Raw genomic sequence first — 15,146 nt, 5'->3', positions numbered from 1 at the left:
TCCAATCCTTGTGGGATTCATTTAAGAGTACATTATATATCTACTGTTGTGTGAAAATTATTTGCTTCAGAACGGTCTCATATTCAAGTAATGTGCAGATTAATGCCCCGTCACTGACCAGGGACGCTTACCTGGAAACATTAAACTGCACATTACTTGAATATGAGACCATTCTGAAGCAAATAATTTTCACACAAGAATAGATATATAATGTACTCTTAAATGAATCCCACAAGGATTGGAACAATCATCCCTCAGCATTCCCACTGATTCCCACTGATCAGTTACTAGCCATTCCCTTTCACAGAGGGTCGTGATCGTTTCTAGTGGTGTTTTGAAAGCTGGTCTGTGAATGAAGAAAAGGTCATATCAGACAGCCTGTGTGAAGAAGAAAGAAATCGGTGTGAAGCAGGAGTAAACGAATCTCGTATTTATTTATTTTTTTAAATTCTCGTTCGTCCCTCTATTGACTACATGTACGGCACCCTTCATTTTGTTTCAGAGTTGTTTCATAGATACCGTGCACTGCTTGAGTTATGTTCTTTCTTTATGTCGACACAATGTTAGAACACTCCATTTACAGTCACAAGTCAATAAAAATAAAGCAAGATAATAGGATCATTACATCCATTGCACCAAAAGTTGCCTTGTCTTTCGTGCTAATTGTTGTTGCCGACACAATCATTTTTAGATCAAATGTCTGACGATAAAGCGAGGTGCTCAAACTTTTCATTTGATTTGTTCAAATGTGTTGTTTTGGTACCATTGACTCTTTTTTTTTACGTTCTTCATAATCACAAAAGACGCTAGGTGAAATGGACAAAATGATAAGTACACTTGATAATGTGCGAGTTTTAGGCACAGAATATCCGGATTCATTCATTTTCATCCCTATTTCAACAGCGGTTTCTCTTTTCGTCTCTTTGTTTTAGATAACTGTCTCATCGGGATGCGTTCTTCCAAATCTGAGAGAATCTTGACGCAAATCACAATTTTTTGAAATCCTTTATAATGAACGAAAAGATTCACTGTGAGCTGTTGCAAACATCAGAAAAAGAAAAAGAGGCAGGGCTAGGTAGCTCCTATGAATATGATCGTTGGCATACGGAGCACAGGGTCCATTCAAAAACTGCACCAGAATTCGCCCTGTTCGTTTGACAACAAGGAAGGATAAGTACGTGCGAATGTTCCCATTTCACTTTGTAATCGTCTTCACTTCGACATGAGGTAATCTTTGAACTGTCTTGGTGTAACCCACTGTTTTATTTTTCTTAAATCAACAAGGGTTAATCGTGACGGGTTAATTATGACGGCATAACGTTCACTCTTTTACAGTAAGGAAAGTTGCATTTATCCACAATGTTTACTGACACACGGTGGAACCAGATCAAAATCATACATTACTGTAAGCTGTACGGTTAAGGAGTTCTTGACCAAGCAGTAGAATTCTATTGACCGGTCACTGATACTGATACAAACTACATAGCACTGGAAGCAATACTAGGAAAGTGAGCTCCGTCGGTCGAAATATCGATTACTACTGTATGACAAGGCACTTTCAGTCTTGACTGAGTATGGACTCTGAGTATAGTGTTTTCCCGCGTTTATGGCAGTACCCTAGTTCAACGAGCCGTGAGGCAGATGAGGTGGAACCACACGACACGTTGAAATATACCATCAAAGATGACTTTTTTACCCTCCCTTTATGACAATGAAAACTGTATACCTATCTACATCTAACTAGGACTAAACTATAACAGATAACATCGTGTTACTCTACCTATTGACGTGCCAAGAGACATAGCCACACGTCCAACAACCACCACCATCATCACCACCACCACCAGCACCACCACTACCACCACCATCACAAGATGTACGAGTCGAATTCTACAACAGATATGCAAGGCAACGATGAAATCACTAACGTTCACATAACATGCACGAATTTAACACCGATATCAAACTAACATGTAATGACCTATAAACCTCTCCCTCATTCGTTCTGAAGAAATGTTCATTTCATGACCAACTTACGATGGGAAACTTGATTTCCATCCGCTTCCAAATGCTTATTCACATCTTTTAAAAGAAACTTATATACTGGTATGTAGATTTAGGTAGTAGTTGTTTGTAAATTGGAATACACTTTTACCCAACTTTGAACCATTACTTCATTGAGCCTCCCTCATTTTTCCCCACACACGGAAACATTCGATTTGGGTCCCATTTAAGATTTCATTTTTTCTCGGTCACGTGAACAATTTGGCGGTCATCATTTCACAGACGGAATGAGGAGGGTTATGAAATGATGGCAATAATGACATAAACAAAGTATGTTCGAAAGACGTTATGTGTAATGAAAGACAACGGACGACATCAGATGATTCCACTGATACTGATGTGCGATGTAACACACCTCTAAAAAATATGATGACTCGACGAGTGCAATGCATGAAAATATGGACTGATAGAGCGAGACATTCCACAGACAATGAATGCTATTATTGACGGTGCATAGCACAATGATAAAGAAACTGCCAGAAATCAATCAAGCGCTTGAAAAAAAAAAAACCAGAATAGTTAAGAGGCATGCAAACGTCATGAACACGTTGCTGGGACGCCTAGGCACACACGCACACTGTGTTGCCGACACAGCCCCTTACTTGTTGTAGAAGTAAATGTCGGGTAGCCAAATGTTGGACGATATTAGCTTTACTTTTTCCGTTCCCCCGTAGTCGTCAGGGTCCCAAGTGAGAAATTCATCTCTCCAATACTGCGAAGAGATACACGTTCAAGGTCATAAGGTATGTGGCAGTGTATGGAGCATCGTGCATTCTTGGTGAGTGGTTGTATTGAAGTTGTCTGCTACGAATGGTTGTGGCAGGTGTTGTCGGTTGTAACAGCTATTGTTGTCGTCGTCGTTGTTGTTGTTGTTGTTTGTCTGTTGTTGCAAATATTGTTGCAATGGGGTATTCTGTATAGTTTAAAGTATGGTAACATTTTGGTTCGTTTTCTGGCTATACGTTTTCAAGAGTGCCGGTCATGTGTGATTGTAAGAATATTATTTTGTTGTAGGCGTGGTTGTGATTGTGGTTGTGGGTGTAGCAGTGGTCTCGATCGGGCCAGTTGGCTGTTTGTTTTCTCGCAAAGGCGAAGCTGCAAAAAAAGGAAATCAGCTGTAATATATCGTCGTGCTGCACTCGTGAACACAAACGGAAAATCACCTGTTGTAGAAGAAAAGATCCGGCAACCAGACACTATCACTTAGGACCTTTATCTTCTTAACGCCACCATACTCCTCGGGGTCCCACATTAAGTACTCATCACGCCACACCTGTATAAAGCGGTGTAAGGGGAGACAGAGAAAGAGAATGGACCAAAAAAAGAGGGACAGGTAGGGGAAACAGAAAAATGCAAAACATGATGTACTACATGCGATGTGAAAAAAAAAAAATCAGCCTTGCCTCCAGACGTCGATACTTTATACCCAAAGTTTTCAAAAGGAACGTTCTTTCTATCTGTCCCCGAAATTGACAAAATTCAGAAGTCGCTTTAGCCTATCGAAAACGAGATGATTTCCAGGAAATCATTCGAAATGAGTATTTTTTTCCCTCTCATTCTTGAGTAATCAATCACAACCCGATCTTCCAGTATAGTTTCTTGTAGATCTTCATCTTTAGCACCAGTCTGCGAGCTACCTTTTAAATCCATGAGGAGCTAAACAAAGCAAAATCTGCATGATATCTGTAGACATTAATCGAGAATTGTGAGTCCCAGTTCAGATTTTTTTTTGAAATGTCTCTCTTCTTTCTTTGTTCTAATTATCTGCTTGAACATTGAGGTGGATTTCTTCTGTGAGATTCTGTGACACCAAGATTAAAGAGACTGTACAGTTCTGGTTGGTGTGAGGATTTAGCTTTTAACGTTTTGCGTGATATTCAGAAACTACTCTATGGGATGTCAAGGAGCATGCGATTCTGAGGGGAATCAAAGTTTATTTGATGGGGGTCGGTTTTGGAATGGCTGAGATATAAAAATAACAAGGTGAAACAAAGAGATCCTAATAAAAGGCGTGGCCTGTCGCCTTTTATTATTATTATCATCACTTTTTTTGGATATCTCCGCCATTTGAAAACCGATTTTCGTCGAGTGAACGTTGAATCCTTTTTAGGATTGCATGCTCTTTCACATTTCATAAGAGGTTTCTCATTATCTCACTTAGGAATGTTATAAGCCTGGATCCTCACCTCAGCCATTACTGTAGAGTCCCTTTAATTCAATTCAATTCAATTCAGTTTTTATCAAAATAGATCAATAGGAAACTGATGAGCCCTTCGGTTAATTTGCCATGAATTTGCTAAGGCCATTGCCATTTAGACAGGCAAATTATGATTCAGATTTTCTCTGATAAATTCATTCTATATCCAATTGACTGGTACTGATGTATCATTGTAAATACAAAATAACCCCCACCACCCCCCCCCCCCCCCCAAAAAAAAAGGAGGACAGTAAACGTTTGGAAGCAAGGCTATTGTCAGAAACACAATGAAAAACATGATCCGAAAGTTGAAGGCGGCAACTGAATTCCACTTGACGACAGTGTGGAGAATGAGTTGAAAATGAGAATGGACGTTACGGTAAACTAAATGAAACTGGCACGACGTTGAAGGCACTGGAACGAGATGATATTGTCAAAGAAAAAAAAAACGTATTCCTAACTTCAGTCAAACTCACGCTAGATTGACGAGGTGCTAGACAATAGTGAGGTAGCTAATGATAATGACATCACAACGTCCTCATATTGGATTTTCTTGTTTGATTATTTCTTTTTTTTTATGGCTAATCAACGTACAATAAACATGATTGGGGACCAGCGACACCAGGACAAATTGAATCATGGATAAAGAAGTGCAATTGGAGAGATTTCAGCGTCGGAAAAATTTGACGGGGATTTCTTGTCCTTAGAACTATTGCGTTATGGCTGACAGGAGAATCATTCAACTACCAAAAACTTCAACCGCTGTCAAAATTAGAGGCACTTTGTGGCTGCATATCGGGAAATGAATATGTCTCATGCACTTTGGTCGCAAGCAAAAGAACTTTAGATAATTACTTGTTGGTTTTGATCAGAATCTGTTACGTGTCAAATCTGTGGTTGGCATTTCATCACTAGCCGGTATCATGCAAAATAATACTGGTCGGTACACGGTCGATGGTGGCGCACCAATTGGGTAAGGGTTATGACCTACTGGGGTCATTATTCTGGGATACTACGCTAGAAAAGGTCACTGGGAGTAAGATAGTGTGATAGTATGGTATGATAATTTGGTGAGGTGGAGCGTTAGTTTGCTGATGTTTAGGAATAACGAAACAATAGCACTGTAGTTAGAGACGGGAAACTTAACGTCACTTGTGCAACAACGAAAAATGAGCCATAAAACGAACACAAAAGTGTATGACTTTATATGAATACATACATGTATATAAAAAGAACGAAGGAAGACAGAACGTGTTGTGTAGGGAAAAAAGGAGGCATTTGTGATCATTAAATTAGGTTTTCTTTTTTTGGACAAACATAAGTGGCTAATTCGTCGTGGATGCTTACTTCAGGGTTCTAATTGCTTGAAAGTGATTGACATTTTTTTTTTTACTCCACTATTAGCACCAAAGATGTGGTAATATATGTAGGATAATTCGCTCTTGCATTTTATACTCTATATAATTTTAATTTAATACTGCAGGTGCACTTGTTATTTTTATAGAACTAGAAGTGTAGAGAGAGTTACTATGCAGCCTTAGCGTGTGTTACACTATTTTCCGCAGAGTCAGAATTCAATAATCAAAAAAAAAAAAATAGAATCTAAGTTTTGATGAAGGAAGATGATATTCACTTCCCTTTCTTAATTGAAGGACACTTACTGTCTTAGTTTCTTTTGTCGACATTTCCTCTTTCAAAATGAATTCGATGAGAAAAATGTTCTGAAATATCTCGTGTCTCAATCGTTAGGTTGGATATTTGGGCGTGATATCGAGGGGAGAGTGTACGAGTTCACTTCGACAAAATTACCATGACAACGTGTGACAACGTGTCGACAAGGCAGTGAGCTTACACGGCACAATATTACTCGTACAGGGAAATGGAACATGAATGAATTCACAGTACCAATGATGACAACGGGGTAGACCGATGTTGCGAGGGAGCTTTTGGTCCTTTTGAGGAAACTTTGGGAGGGAAGAAAAGAGTGGAAAGGAGGCGGGACGGAAATGGGGATGGAATTGGATGGGAGGGGCGGGGGGAGTAGTCAAGGCGGGTGTGGAATGGGGTGGGACGGGCTGGCTTTAATCGGATCTTGGGCGTGGTTGAAGTGTATAACTTCATCACGTGAGAGGTTTCGGCGTGGCGGACAGTTTTCTCTGTTTTCTTTTTTTTTAAAGGCCATATACGTTTAAAACTGTGTGGTCAGCTCTGCATACCATTTTAGTATGGTAAAAGCCGTTCCTCCATACAAGAAGATTCATTCAGGGTTTATTTTCTCACGTATTTTCAAACAAACATAGTCATTTCATACATCCGTTAACTTCTGTGACACGCTGACCAACTGATTTTTTTTTATAATGGAAATAACTTTTACAAGTCTCTATATTTTGTTCATAGGCATCATGATGGCGTTCGATAAGGGTGGTCTCAGCATGCATATAAAAGCATTCATCTTGTACCTCAGTTTTCATTGAAGTAAGGGTGCTTTTGCTCTCTCTCTCTCTTTTCGTATCTAAACGACGTATGTTTATCTCTTGGTTGCCGATATCCTCTTACAAACAGGAATCAAATCTAATTCTATCAATCTAGTATCACTAAAGCTTTAAGAAACTACAAGCACTTTAAGAGAAGAAAGATGAAACTAGCATCATTTTTTAGAGCCACAAGGTCGCTAACACAAAGTCGGTTTTTGTTTATCCAATACAATGTGTTTTTGTATTTCTATTCGTTTGGAAGCGTGTTCGCTCTCCTGATTTTTTTTTCTTGCACAAGATGCGTCGAACATTACAAGGTCGGATTTTTTTTTTTCAGTGAGCATGGCTAGAGATCTCTTGTTTTAGCGACCTTCTGTCTCCTTATGTATTTATTCGCTATCTATGTTCATTAATCTATTTATGTTTGTTATTCATACAAAGTACTAAAATCAAGTGATCTTCAGTTGGACCCTATCAAACAATTAAAAAGAAGCACACACACATATTTGTATCTGTAACCCGTCACCACGAAAGAGTAATAAAGTCGCCGAACATGGACTTCTTATCTTGGTATACTACATTCAATACTAAACAATACTAAATGCACATTCCAAGTTTTATTCTGTGTAACGTCCTTCTTCCAGTTCCACAGATTTCTTTAAAGAAAGACAAAATTAACCTGCCTGCAGGTAAACAGAGTCAGGGAGAATTGGATTTGATTTCAAGATGCAGAGATTTTGACTTGAAAATTTCATTATAATGCTTGATACGTGAACCTCATAAATACCAGGAAAGGGGAAAAAGGTGAATTTTGAAACACTGGAGTGTATAATCCAGACAGGCAGTGTAAAATATATCTAAGTGTTTAGTGTTTGAGGCAAAATCATATTTCTAATTTTCATCCTTAACTGTAAAACACATCACTTTGTTTTTGTATGTTTGTTTGTTTATTTGTTTGTTTGTTTGTGTTCGGCGACTTTATTGAGGTAACGTTGCCACGGATTACGTAATAAGCATACAAACTGAATTATTGCATAAATTTACAATAGCAGTAAGGTTGCTCAGCTTGGAAGAGGAAAAAGAAGTTAGAAACATATTTCAAACAATATATGGACAAGAGATATGAATATAATCATAGACATCAACTCATTATTGATTCTTAGTATTGAGAAGATATACAGACATAATGGTTGTAAGTTGACTTATTTATGCAAGGTATGAGGATTTTAGATTTCAGGCAATAAGAGAAACAAGAAGAATCGGTTTATTGATGTGAACATTAAGACAAATCCCTATTCAATAGTGACCAAGTAAACATTAATATCCATTAAATGTCTCTAAAAATGGCAAATCGTAAAGTAGAATCCAGTTTTGGTTGGGCTGTATACTGTCGATGGCCTGTTTGAAACATTGATGCTTGCATCAAAGTTAGCGTTTGTTTATTTCGTATTGGACTTATATTGATATTTCGTATTGGACTTATATTGATATTTCTGGTTTGTTGGGAGGCGGTTTCTCAATGAACTCACCGTTTTGCAATTTACATAGTCACCGAATTTTTCGAGCATTACAGAGAATTTGATTTTTGCCCGATAAAGCCATTTACCACGTTACCTTCCACTTTAAAGGTCTCCAGACTTTTAGTAGAAGAAATTTCAAACATTTTTCATCAATTATCACTCATACTGCCCTGTTGTGAAGCTTTTGTAGACAAATTATTTGATAGCTGTTTGGGCTTGCCTATATACTTGACCAAAATCTAGAGCGGTATATAGTCGAAATGGGGCAGAATTAGAATATAATACAACAAATCAAGAGATTCAAGTCAGAAACAACTTTTTGATATTCTATTTGAGAATGGTGAAAAATATCAACGGGATTGGTATCTTGATGTTTCTTCTTAGAAAGAATTAGATTCTCCTTTTTTTTATCACAGGCACTCATATGTAAACAAAACAAACACGGTTTCTCTGGCCCTAACCTATTCAGCACTAAAAATATCGTCGCTTAAATTTCCAATCTACGTAGGTTTTCCATTTAGTAAATGATTTTAATGTCAACTTTCAAAGTGACGTAAGTCAAACACTCCTTACTTACCAATGTTAGCCAAGTAGAACTCGTCAGCATCTGCACTCGCTCGTTCTGTGAGATAAGAAGAAATTAATTCGTAAGATTAGCGGAAATCAAAAAAAAAGAGAAGAAAAGGGTATTGACTTCATAATGATCTGCTCAAATGGCTTTACTAGAAGATCAGTCAAAAATTGTTGCAGTATTTTAATTTGACACTATTAACGTGCTCTAATTCGATAAAGATGTGGAAGTGTTAGTAATAGGCAACTGTTGACAACACAAAGTTAAGCCAGTGTTTAAAAAGCGTGGCTGATTTGGAATAGAAAAGAGCTTTATTTCTGCCTCAGTGTTGAGCTATGACAGTAAAGGTGATTACTGTTAGAAAGCATAGAGAGATTTGTCTTAATGGTTAGAAGATATAGTTAGTTTTGTATATTATCATCACTGTTATTATTGATATCAATATTATGTCATTATCACTTTTTATCATTACACCTATATTGAGATGTAAGACAATACTTCTACAAAGGGTTTTTCTTTCTTATTGTTTTTTTTTTCTGTCGTTGTGCAGTACCCGAAGGTGTGACGACACAATCATTATATTGCCATTATAAAACATTGGTCCATGAGTCCACCAAACACCTCCAAGACAAACAAAATAATGTAGATGATAAAATCTGTGTAGAATCGCAGAGTACAGTAGACGCCATTTTGCCATTTCGCCATTTCGCATTCAATTATTCGAGAAAAAAAATATGCATGGTTTAAGGCCGTAAGTTCCTCTTTCCAGGCTCCGTCCCATTCATCTTTACCTCTTTTTTTTCCAATCTACATTTGTTCAGTCTTTTTTTAGTTGTCTCCTTGCACGGTGCATGAAGGTCGCTCATCTTTCTGAAACACGACTGCATGCCAAGTACACCCCGAGGTATCCCGGGCATATGACAGGCGCCACGGACTTTCTTTATTTTTCCTCCAGTTCTAATTGTACGCCGACAGAAGCATTCCTTTTGCATTTGTGCGGCGGCCTCGCTGGCAGGGGGTTTGCCGGCTCAGAAGGTCCTTAGCAACCGACAGACGACTTGGCGTAACACCTAGCAACACCGCCTATCTCCCTGTTCTGGTTGTGCATTAAACACAGCGCACCCTATAGTCTTGGTGCCACATCAGTTTCAAGGATTATATTACGAACTGGGAGAATGCTAGCGCCACTAACTTTGTTGTTAACGAGGACAGTCATTGTTGTTATGAATAGGTTTCGTTTTCTCAAAATGGGATACGCTGTTTGGGGGAGCATTGTACCTGTTAAGCAATGTTAAAATGTTGCGGCGTTAGGACTATGGTGTTAAAAGGAAATCTCTATAATGTTTCGGAGCTTAACGCATATCAATGTGTTCTTCTGAACTGGAACTCGCAAGACTTGTTTAAGAGATGGCATTAGGGACCTCATTTCCGTACTGTCTAAGATTTGTTTTCCATCGAATCCTATAGTTCCAATTAACTCATGTCTACTTGCTCAAAGACCTTCAGAGTGACAGTTTTTAAAACTGTGCCTGTAGTTGAACGAGGTCGATGTGCTTTTTGCTAATAGCGGTCAAATCCCTTTTGTGCAATAGATCTAACCAACTCGCTTTCGTTCTGATGCACACTGTCTTGATTTCGAAGCAGTACGTTTCACTCATTCTGACATTTAACCCTCAAGAGATGTCACTGAGCCCTCATGAAGTACCTTCACGTACCCCAGCAATCCACTTTATACACAATGACTGCGCATCGCTTTATAAACCATATACCCACCTTTCTCTATTTTTGGTGCTCCAACTCCCTTTTTAGTGCGTTCTTGTGACGTCACAATAGTTGACTACCACCCCCCCCTCGCAGTGATGTTACATACATAAAACATACTCTCTTCGAATGTTCCCCTCGCCCCTATCCCTCCCGCCCGTACATCACAATTTCGACCAGTTTCGATGTATTCTGCCTCGATTTGCGTCCCTTCCGATATTTCACCGGCAATCTGAAATCGTTGGCGATAATCCCCGAGACTTCCCCCGCGGCCAGACATTGAATTAATGCCTAATCAGACCAGCGGATGGAAACCCGGGATGGTATAGGCAGGTTTAAGGGTACATGATTAGGCAGAGAGATTGCTCCATGGGTCCACGGGGAGTCTAATCGAATGAACCACATTACACCCCCCTCGGCACAAAATGTCGCCGACCTTGCGACAAGGTTTTGGCAGCTAATGATTTTATCAAATTTCATGATCCATAATTGCATACATATTCGCCAGGGTTCAAGGAGATCGCATTTTCAGTCGGGATCCCAACCCCCAATCTTTGGAAGATGGGGGAGGGGGGGGGGGGCTGGAGGACTTAAGATAACAGGTATATGGCCATTAAGAATAGCGAGCTTGGTAGACATTCATAGAAAAAGCCGATACATGCACGTCAAGGCACGAATGTTGTACAGTAATCAGTAAATATCGGGTTCGTCACTATGTCTGTGTCTGCGTGTCATGGTAACACATAATCTGTGACGCGCAACCTATCCTAACATCTACAAGTTTAGTATTAGGTGAATTTGTGTGAAATTACGAACATTGACGCTTGTTCGAAAATTATTGTTAACAATGATGTGCTCGAAACGTCTTGTCAATATTCAAGTGGTTTTAAATGTTCCGAAATTCGGAACTTGTAAGTGTTTATAAAGCATTTTGTAATGATATGTTTTAATATCTTTCGGTGCACATTGCAGGAGGCGGTGGACGGACGGTATCTGCACCCATTAAGCAAATTTTCCAATAATTGACTTTATCCAATGGGATGGCAGGATCCCCCCTCGGTTACTTTGGTAGATATCCGGATTTAAGGCGGGACGCATCTAAATCATCGGAAAGCTTAAAGTATCTGGAAGAACTTAGATATGTCATGATTTAGAAATCGATGAACGCCACGTTAGGCTTTCGCGACAACGGGCACGTTAAAATCTGGTCAGTACTTATTTGTTACGGTTGTGTAAACAGTCATTTAGTACTCTAACAAAAGATTATGATAGAAGTTCTGCCTTTATTATCATACTGATGATTGTTTCAAGATAAAAGGTCAGTGGTTAATACTTTTTTATTCTTTTGCTACTTAATCAAGCGAATCTTGAGAGTGTGTGAGCGAGTCTGGTGTGTATAAATTGGCTATCTGTTGCTGTAGCCAACTTCTCCAGATTCGTCGTAACTACCAATATTTGTCCTTATTTCGCTCTTTCTATCATTCTCCCTCTCTCTCCCTCGTGATCTGTCTCTGCTGTCTTCCACACAAATTTGTTCACACACATATAAACACAAACGCACACACACACACACACACACACACACACACACACACACACACACACACACACACACACACACACACTCAGGACTCGAAATGGCGGTCACGTCCGAGCCACTTTCCCTTCGCTTTCGTTTCGACGTTCGGTTTGTTTGTTTGTTTGTTTACTTTTGTGTCGGTTCTTTTTTTTTTTTTTTGCTCTTGGTGTTTAGGATGCGGATGCTTCTGATCCCCCAGCCGAAAGTAAACCAGTCATTTTTGCTGGGCTCGGCCTCGCTCTACCTAAATTGCGCAGGAAACAGGCGAATTTCGCTCAAATTGAGTGTACGGCGGGAAGAGTGTTCCCCGCGAATCAAGCACAATTTGTATCATTCAATTGCTCGCAAGCGTCATAAAGGTCCGTGCTTGGGGGGCCTTTCCCGCCATAACTCGATATGGAAAATATACAATTACATCGCCGTCCCTCGTAGGGCCCGGTAATATGTTTTGCTTCCCGCTTTATCCATCAACACGGACCCGTGAGTATTTGCTCGTGTTATGTAAGCATACTTTGAATTATATTTCTACACATGTGCTTCCGTGGTAAGCTGGTTTGTCGAAGATAATTTTCTCTATCCCTGTTTGAAACCTAATATTATTTTCTTCTTCTTCGCCTTCTTCTTCTATTTCTCTCTCTCTCTCTCTCCACACTCTTCTTTTTCGTCTGTGTATGCACCTCTATTTCATTCCACATATTTTTTTTTTTCTCCTATCCGCTCCGCGTAACTCCCTTGGTTCACATTCTGTTGAAACGATCTCGTGTAGACGTGCATCAAAAACTCGCGATAAGCTGAACTGATAACTCCCATGAATGCACTTCCTTCTTGTAAACCCTTACTGCTCTTTGATAGATCTTTACCTCCTTCAAATGATAGAAGGGGATATGATTATAGCATCAGCCCTGTTGTCCTTTGTATTCTGTGTCCAAACTCTAATTTCCTTTTTCATCCGGTCTCCGGGTTCCTATATGGTTTGGACGATGACGGGTTTTTTTTTTTTTTCTTTCTTCCGATACGATGACATTTTCGGGGAGGAGGGAGAAAAAAACACGACAGAATAAGGCATGGAAGAAAATTACAATAACCTTCTTTTCCGTAGCAATCCCAGTGTTGAATTGCTGCCACAGTATCCTTGTTATGAATACAATCAAGGAACGGAGACAAGAGGAAGTGGAGGCTGGTCTAACACGATCCCTCGAGAGAACGAAGCCAGACGAGCCGGGAAGTGCTGGCTTGCGATCTCCCCCTTAATTGCTCTTGTCTGCAGGATGCGCTCCTCTCCTATTTTACCAATTTTTTTTTTTCTCTCTCACCTCCTCCTCCTCCCTCTTTCCCTGTTCCCGTTACTCCATACCCCCTCTTTTTCTTCTCTCCCCCTCTCTCTTTCTTGTCATTTTCCCCTTCCTCCTCACTTTACACTCGTGTTACATCATCTAGGGATTATCATCTACAGTGCGAAACTTTGAACTCGATTTTGATCTGAAAGATCAGTCCTCCGTCGTTTTTTACCTTAAAAACAAGTTGTAGAGTGTCCAATGGTAAAGGTAACTATGCTGATTACCGCTTGGAGTGATCACTCATGCCTGCTATTCGTCACCAGGCCCTTACAATGACGCAGAAACAGAAGACGTATATTGACGAAATGTCGATTAGAAGATTATTCATAGATGAAACAATAGAGATATGATATTGCACGGAAGATACCTAGTACCGACACTGGACGAGCAAATTTTATGTTTTGTTTGTCGAGAGGAGAAAGGCCGAAAAAAGTGGCATTGAATTTTCTCATGATATAGCAATGTTGAGAGTATAGTGACAAGAAATCAGAAGCAAATGATATCAAGATCCATGAATACATTGCTTGTTTGTTTGTTTGTTTATTTGTTTGTCTGTTTGTTTGTTTATTTATTTGTTTGTTTCTTTGTTTTGTTTGTATTTCCATCTGAGAAAATGGCTGGATAGCCCACATTCAGCTACACTAGCTGGTCTTCCATGGGGTCCAGTTGGATGTAAGGCGGGACCACTTCACCGGGTTAAACACCCTGCTCTTTGCTATGAATAAATGACGCGGGATTTTTTTTTTTACGGGCACGAGTTGTTACTCTCTCCAATATAGGACCTCCATTTTATATCCTATCCCAGGGACAGAGTGTTTTGCCTCTTACTAAGGGGAACGGTATGATTACACACAACATTGCTCAGTGCAACTAGCGAATCGAACCCGGGTCCTTTGGATCTGGAGGCAGACGCGCTACCGACTGAACGAACTCACCGCCCATTAACATCAACCAACGTGCAACAGATGCATCATGCTGTATATTTATGGAGTTTTTTTGACAGTGTGGTCTTCGTCATTTCTGTTGTTATTTTTTTGTCACATTGAGGTGGTAGGAATAAAAAAAAAACAGAAGGTGGACATTCAATATCCATATTTCAGAAACCCACACACAGATGAGTGCAAGTAAGTCAATCATGTTGACCCCATGCATGTGACTGAATGATTTATTCTGTACCCACTGACGGTACGTGTGAAACATACTACTACATCTTTCCGCAATCCTGCATTTTTTTTTCCAATTCCTTCCCAAACGTTACCGCTATCCTCAAACATCTGGCAGAGGTTTTTTTTTTTCATTTATGTGGTTTTTTTCTTTTTCTTCATTGTCATTGCCGTGATTCTCCAACATCTTCTCCCCATCTATTTATCTAATTATCTAGCAATCTATATCAATCAATCAATCAATCAATCAATCAATCAATCAACCAATCAATCAATCAATCAATCAATCAATCAATCTATCTATCTATCTATCTATCTATCTATCTATCAATCTATCTGTCTATCTATCTATCTATCTATATATATATCTATCTATCTATCTATCTATCTATCTATCTATCCATCTTATTTATTTTTCTTTAGCACGGTGTGCTCGAGACAGTTGATGAGCATTGCTATTCTTGCTGATGGGACGTGTTT

The 15,146-nt window shown here is 39.4% G+C and overlaps 1 protein-coding gene across 1 annotated transcript in view; it reads right to left on the bottom strand.

The window, feature by feature from the left end:
* Positions 1 to 15,146, bottom strand: part of LOC139745028 (neuronal acetylcholine receptor subunit alpha-10-like) — a 31,326-nt gene that overhangs the window by 12,616 nt on the left and 3,564 nt on the right. The window contains exons 2-3 of the mRNA XM_071655437.1: positions 8,833 to 8,877; positions 3,228 to 3,337 (exon numbers count right to left, since the gene is read on the bottom strand). Coding sequence (XP_071511538.1) covers positions 3,228 to 3,337; positions 8,833 to 8,877 — 155 coding nt within the window. The remainder of the gene's footprint in view (positions 1 to 3,227; positions 3,338 to 8,832; positions 8,878 to 15,146) is intronic.

This window comes from Diadema antillarum, unplaced genomic scaffold (assembly GCF_040938485.1).
Source record: "Diadema antillarum isolate AM-2024a unplaced genomic scaffold, OU_Dant_1.0 seq00001230_RagTag, whole genome shotgun sequence".
In the NCBI taxonomy this organism is placed as follows: domain Eukaryota; kingdom Metazoa; phylum Echinodermata; class Echinoidea; order Diadematoida; family Diadematidae; genus Diadema; species Diadema antillarum.
This window is presented reverse-complemented; position numbering and strand designations above follow the sequence as displayed.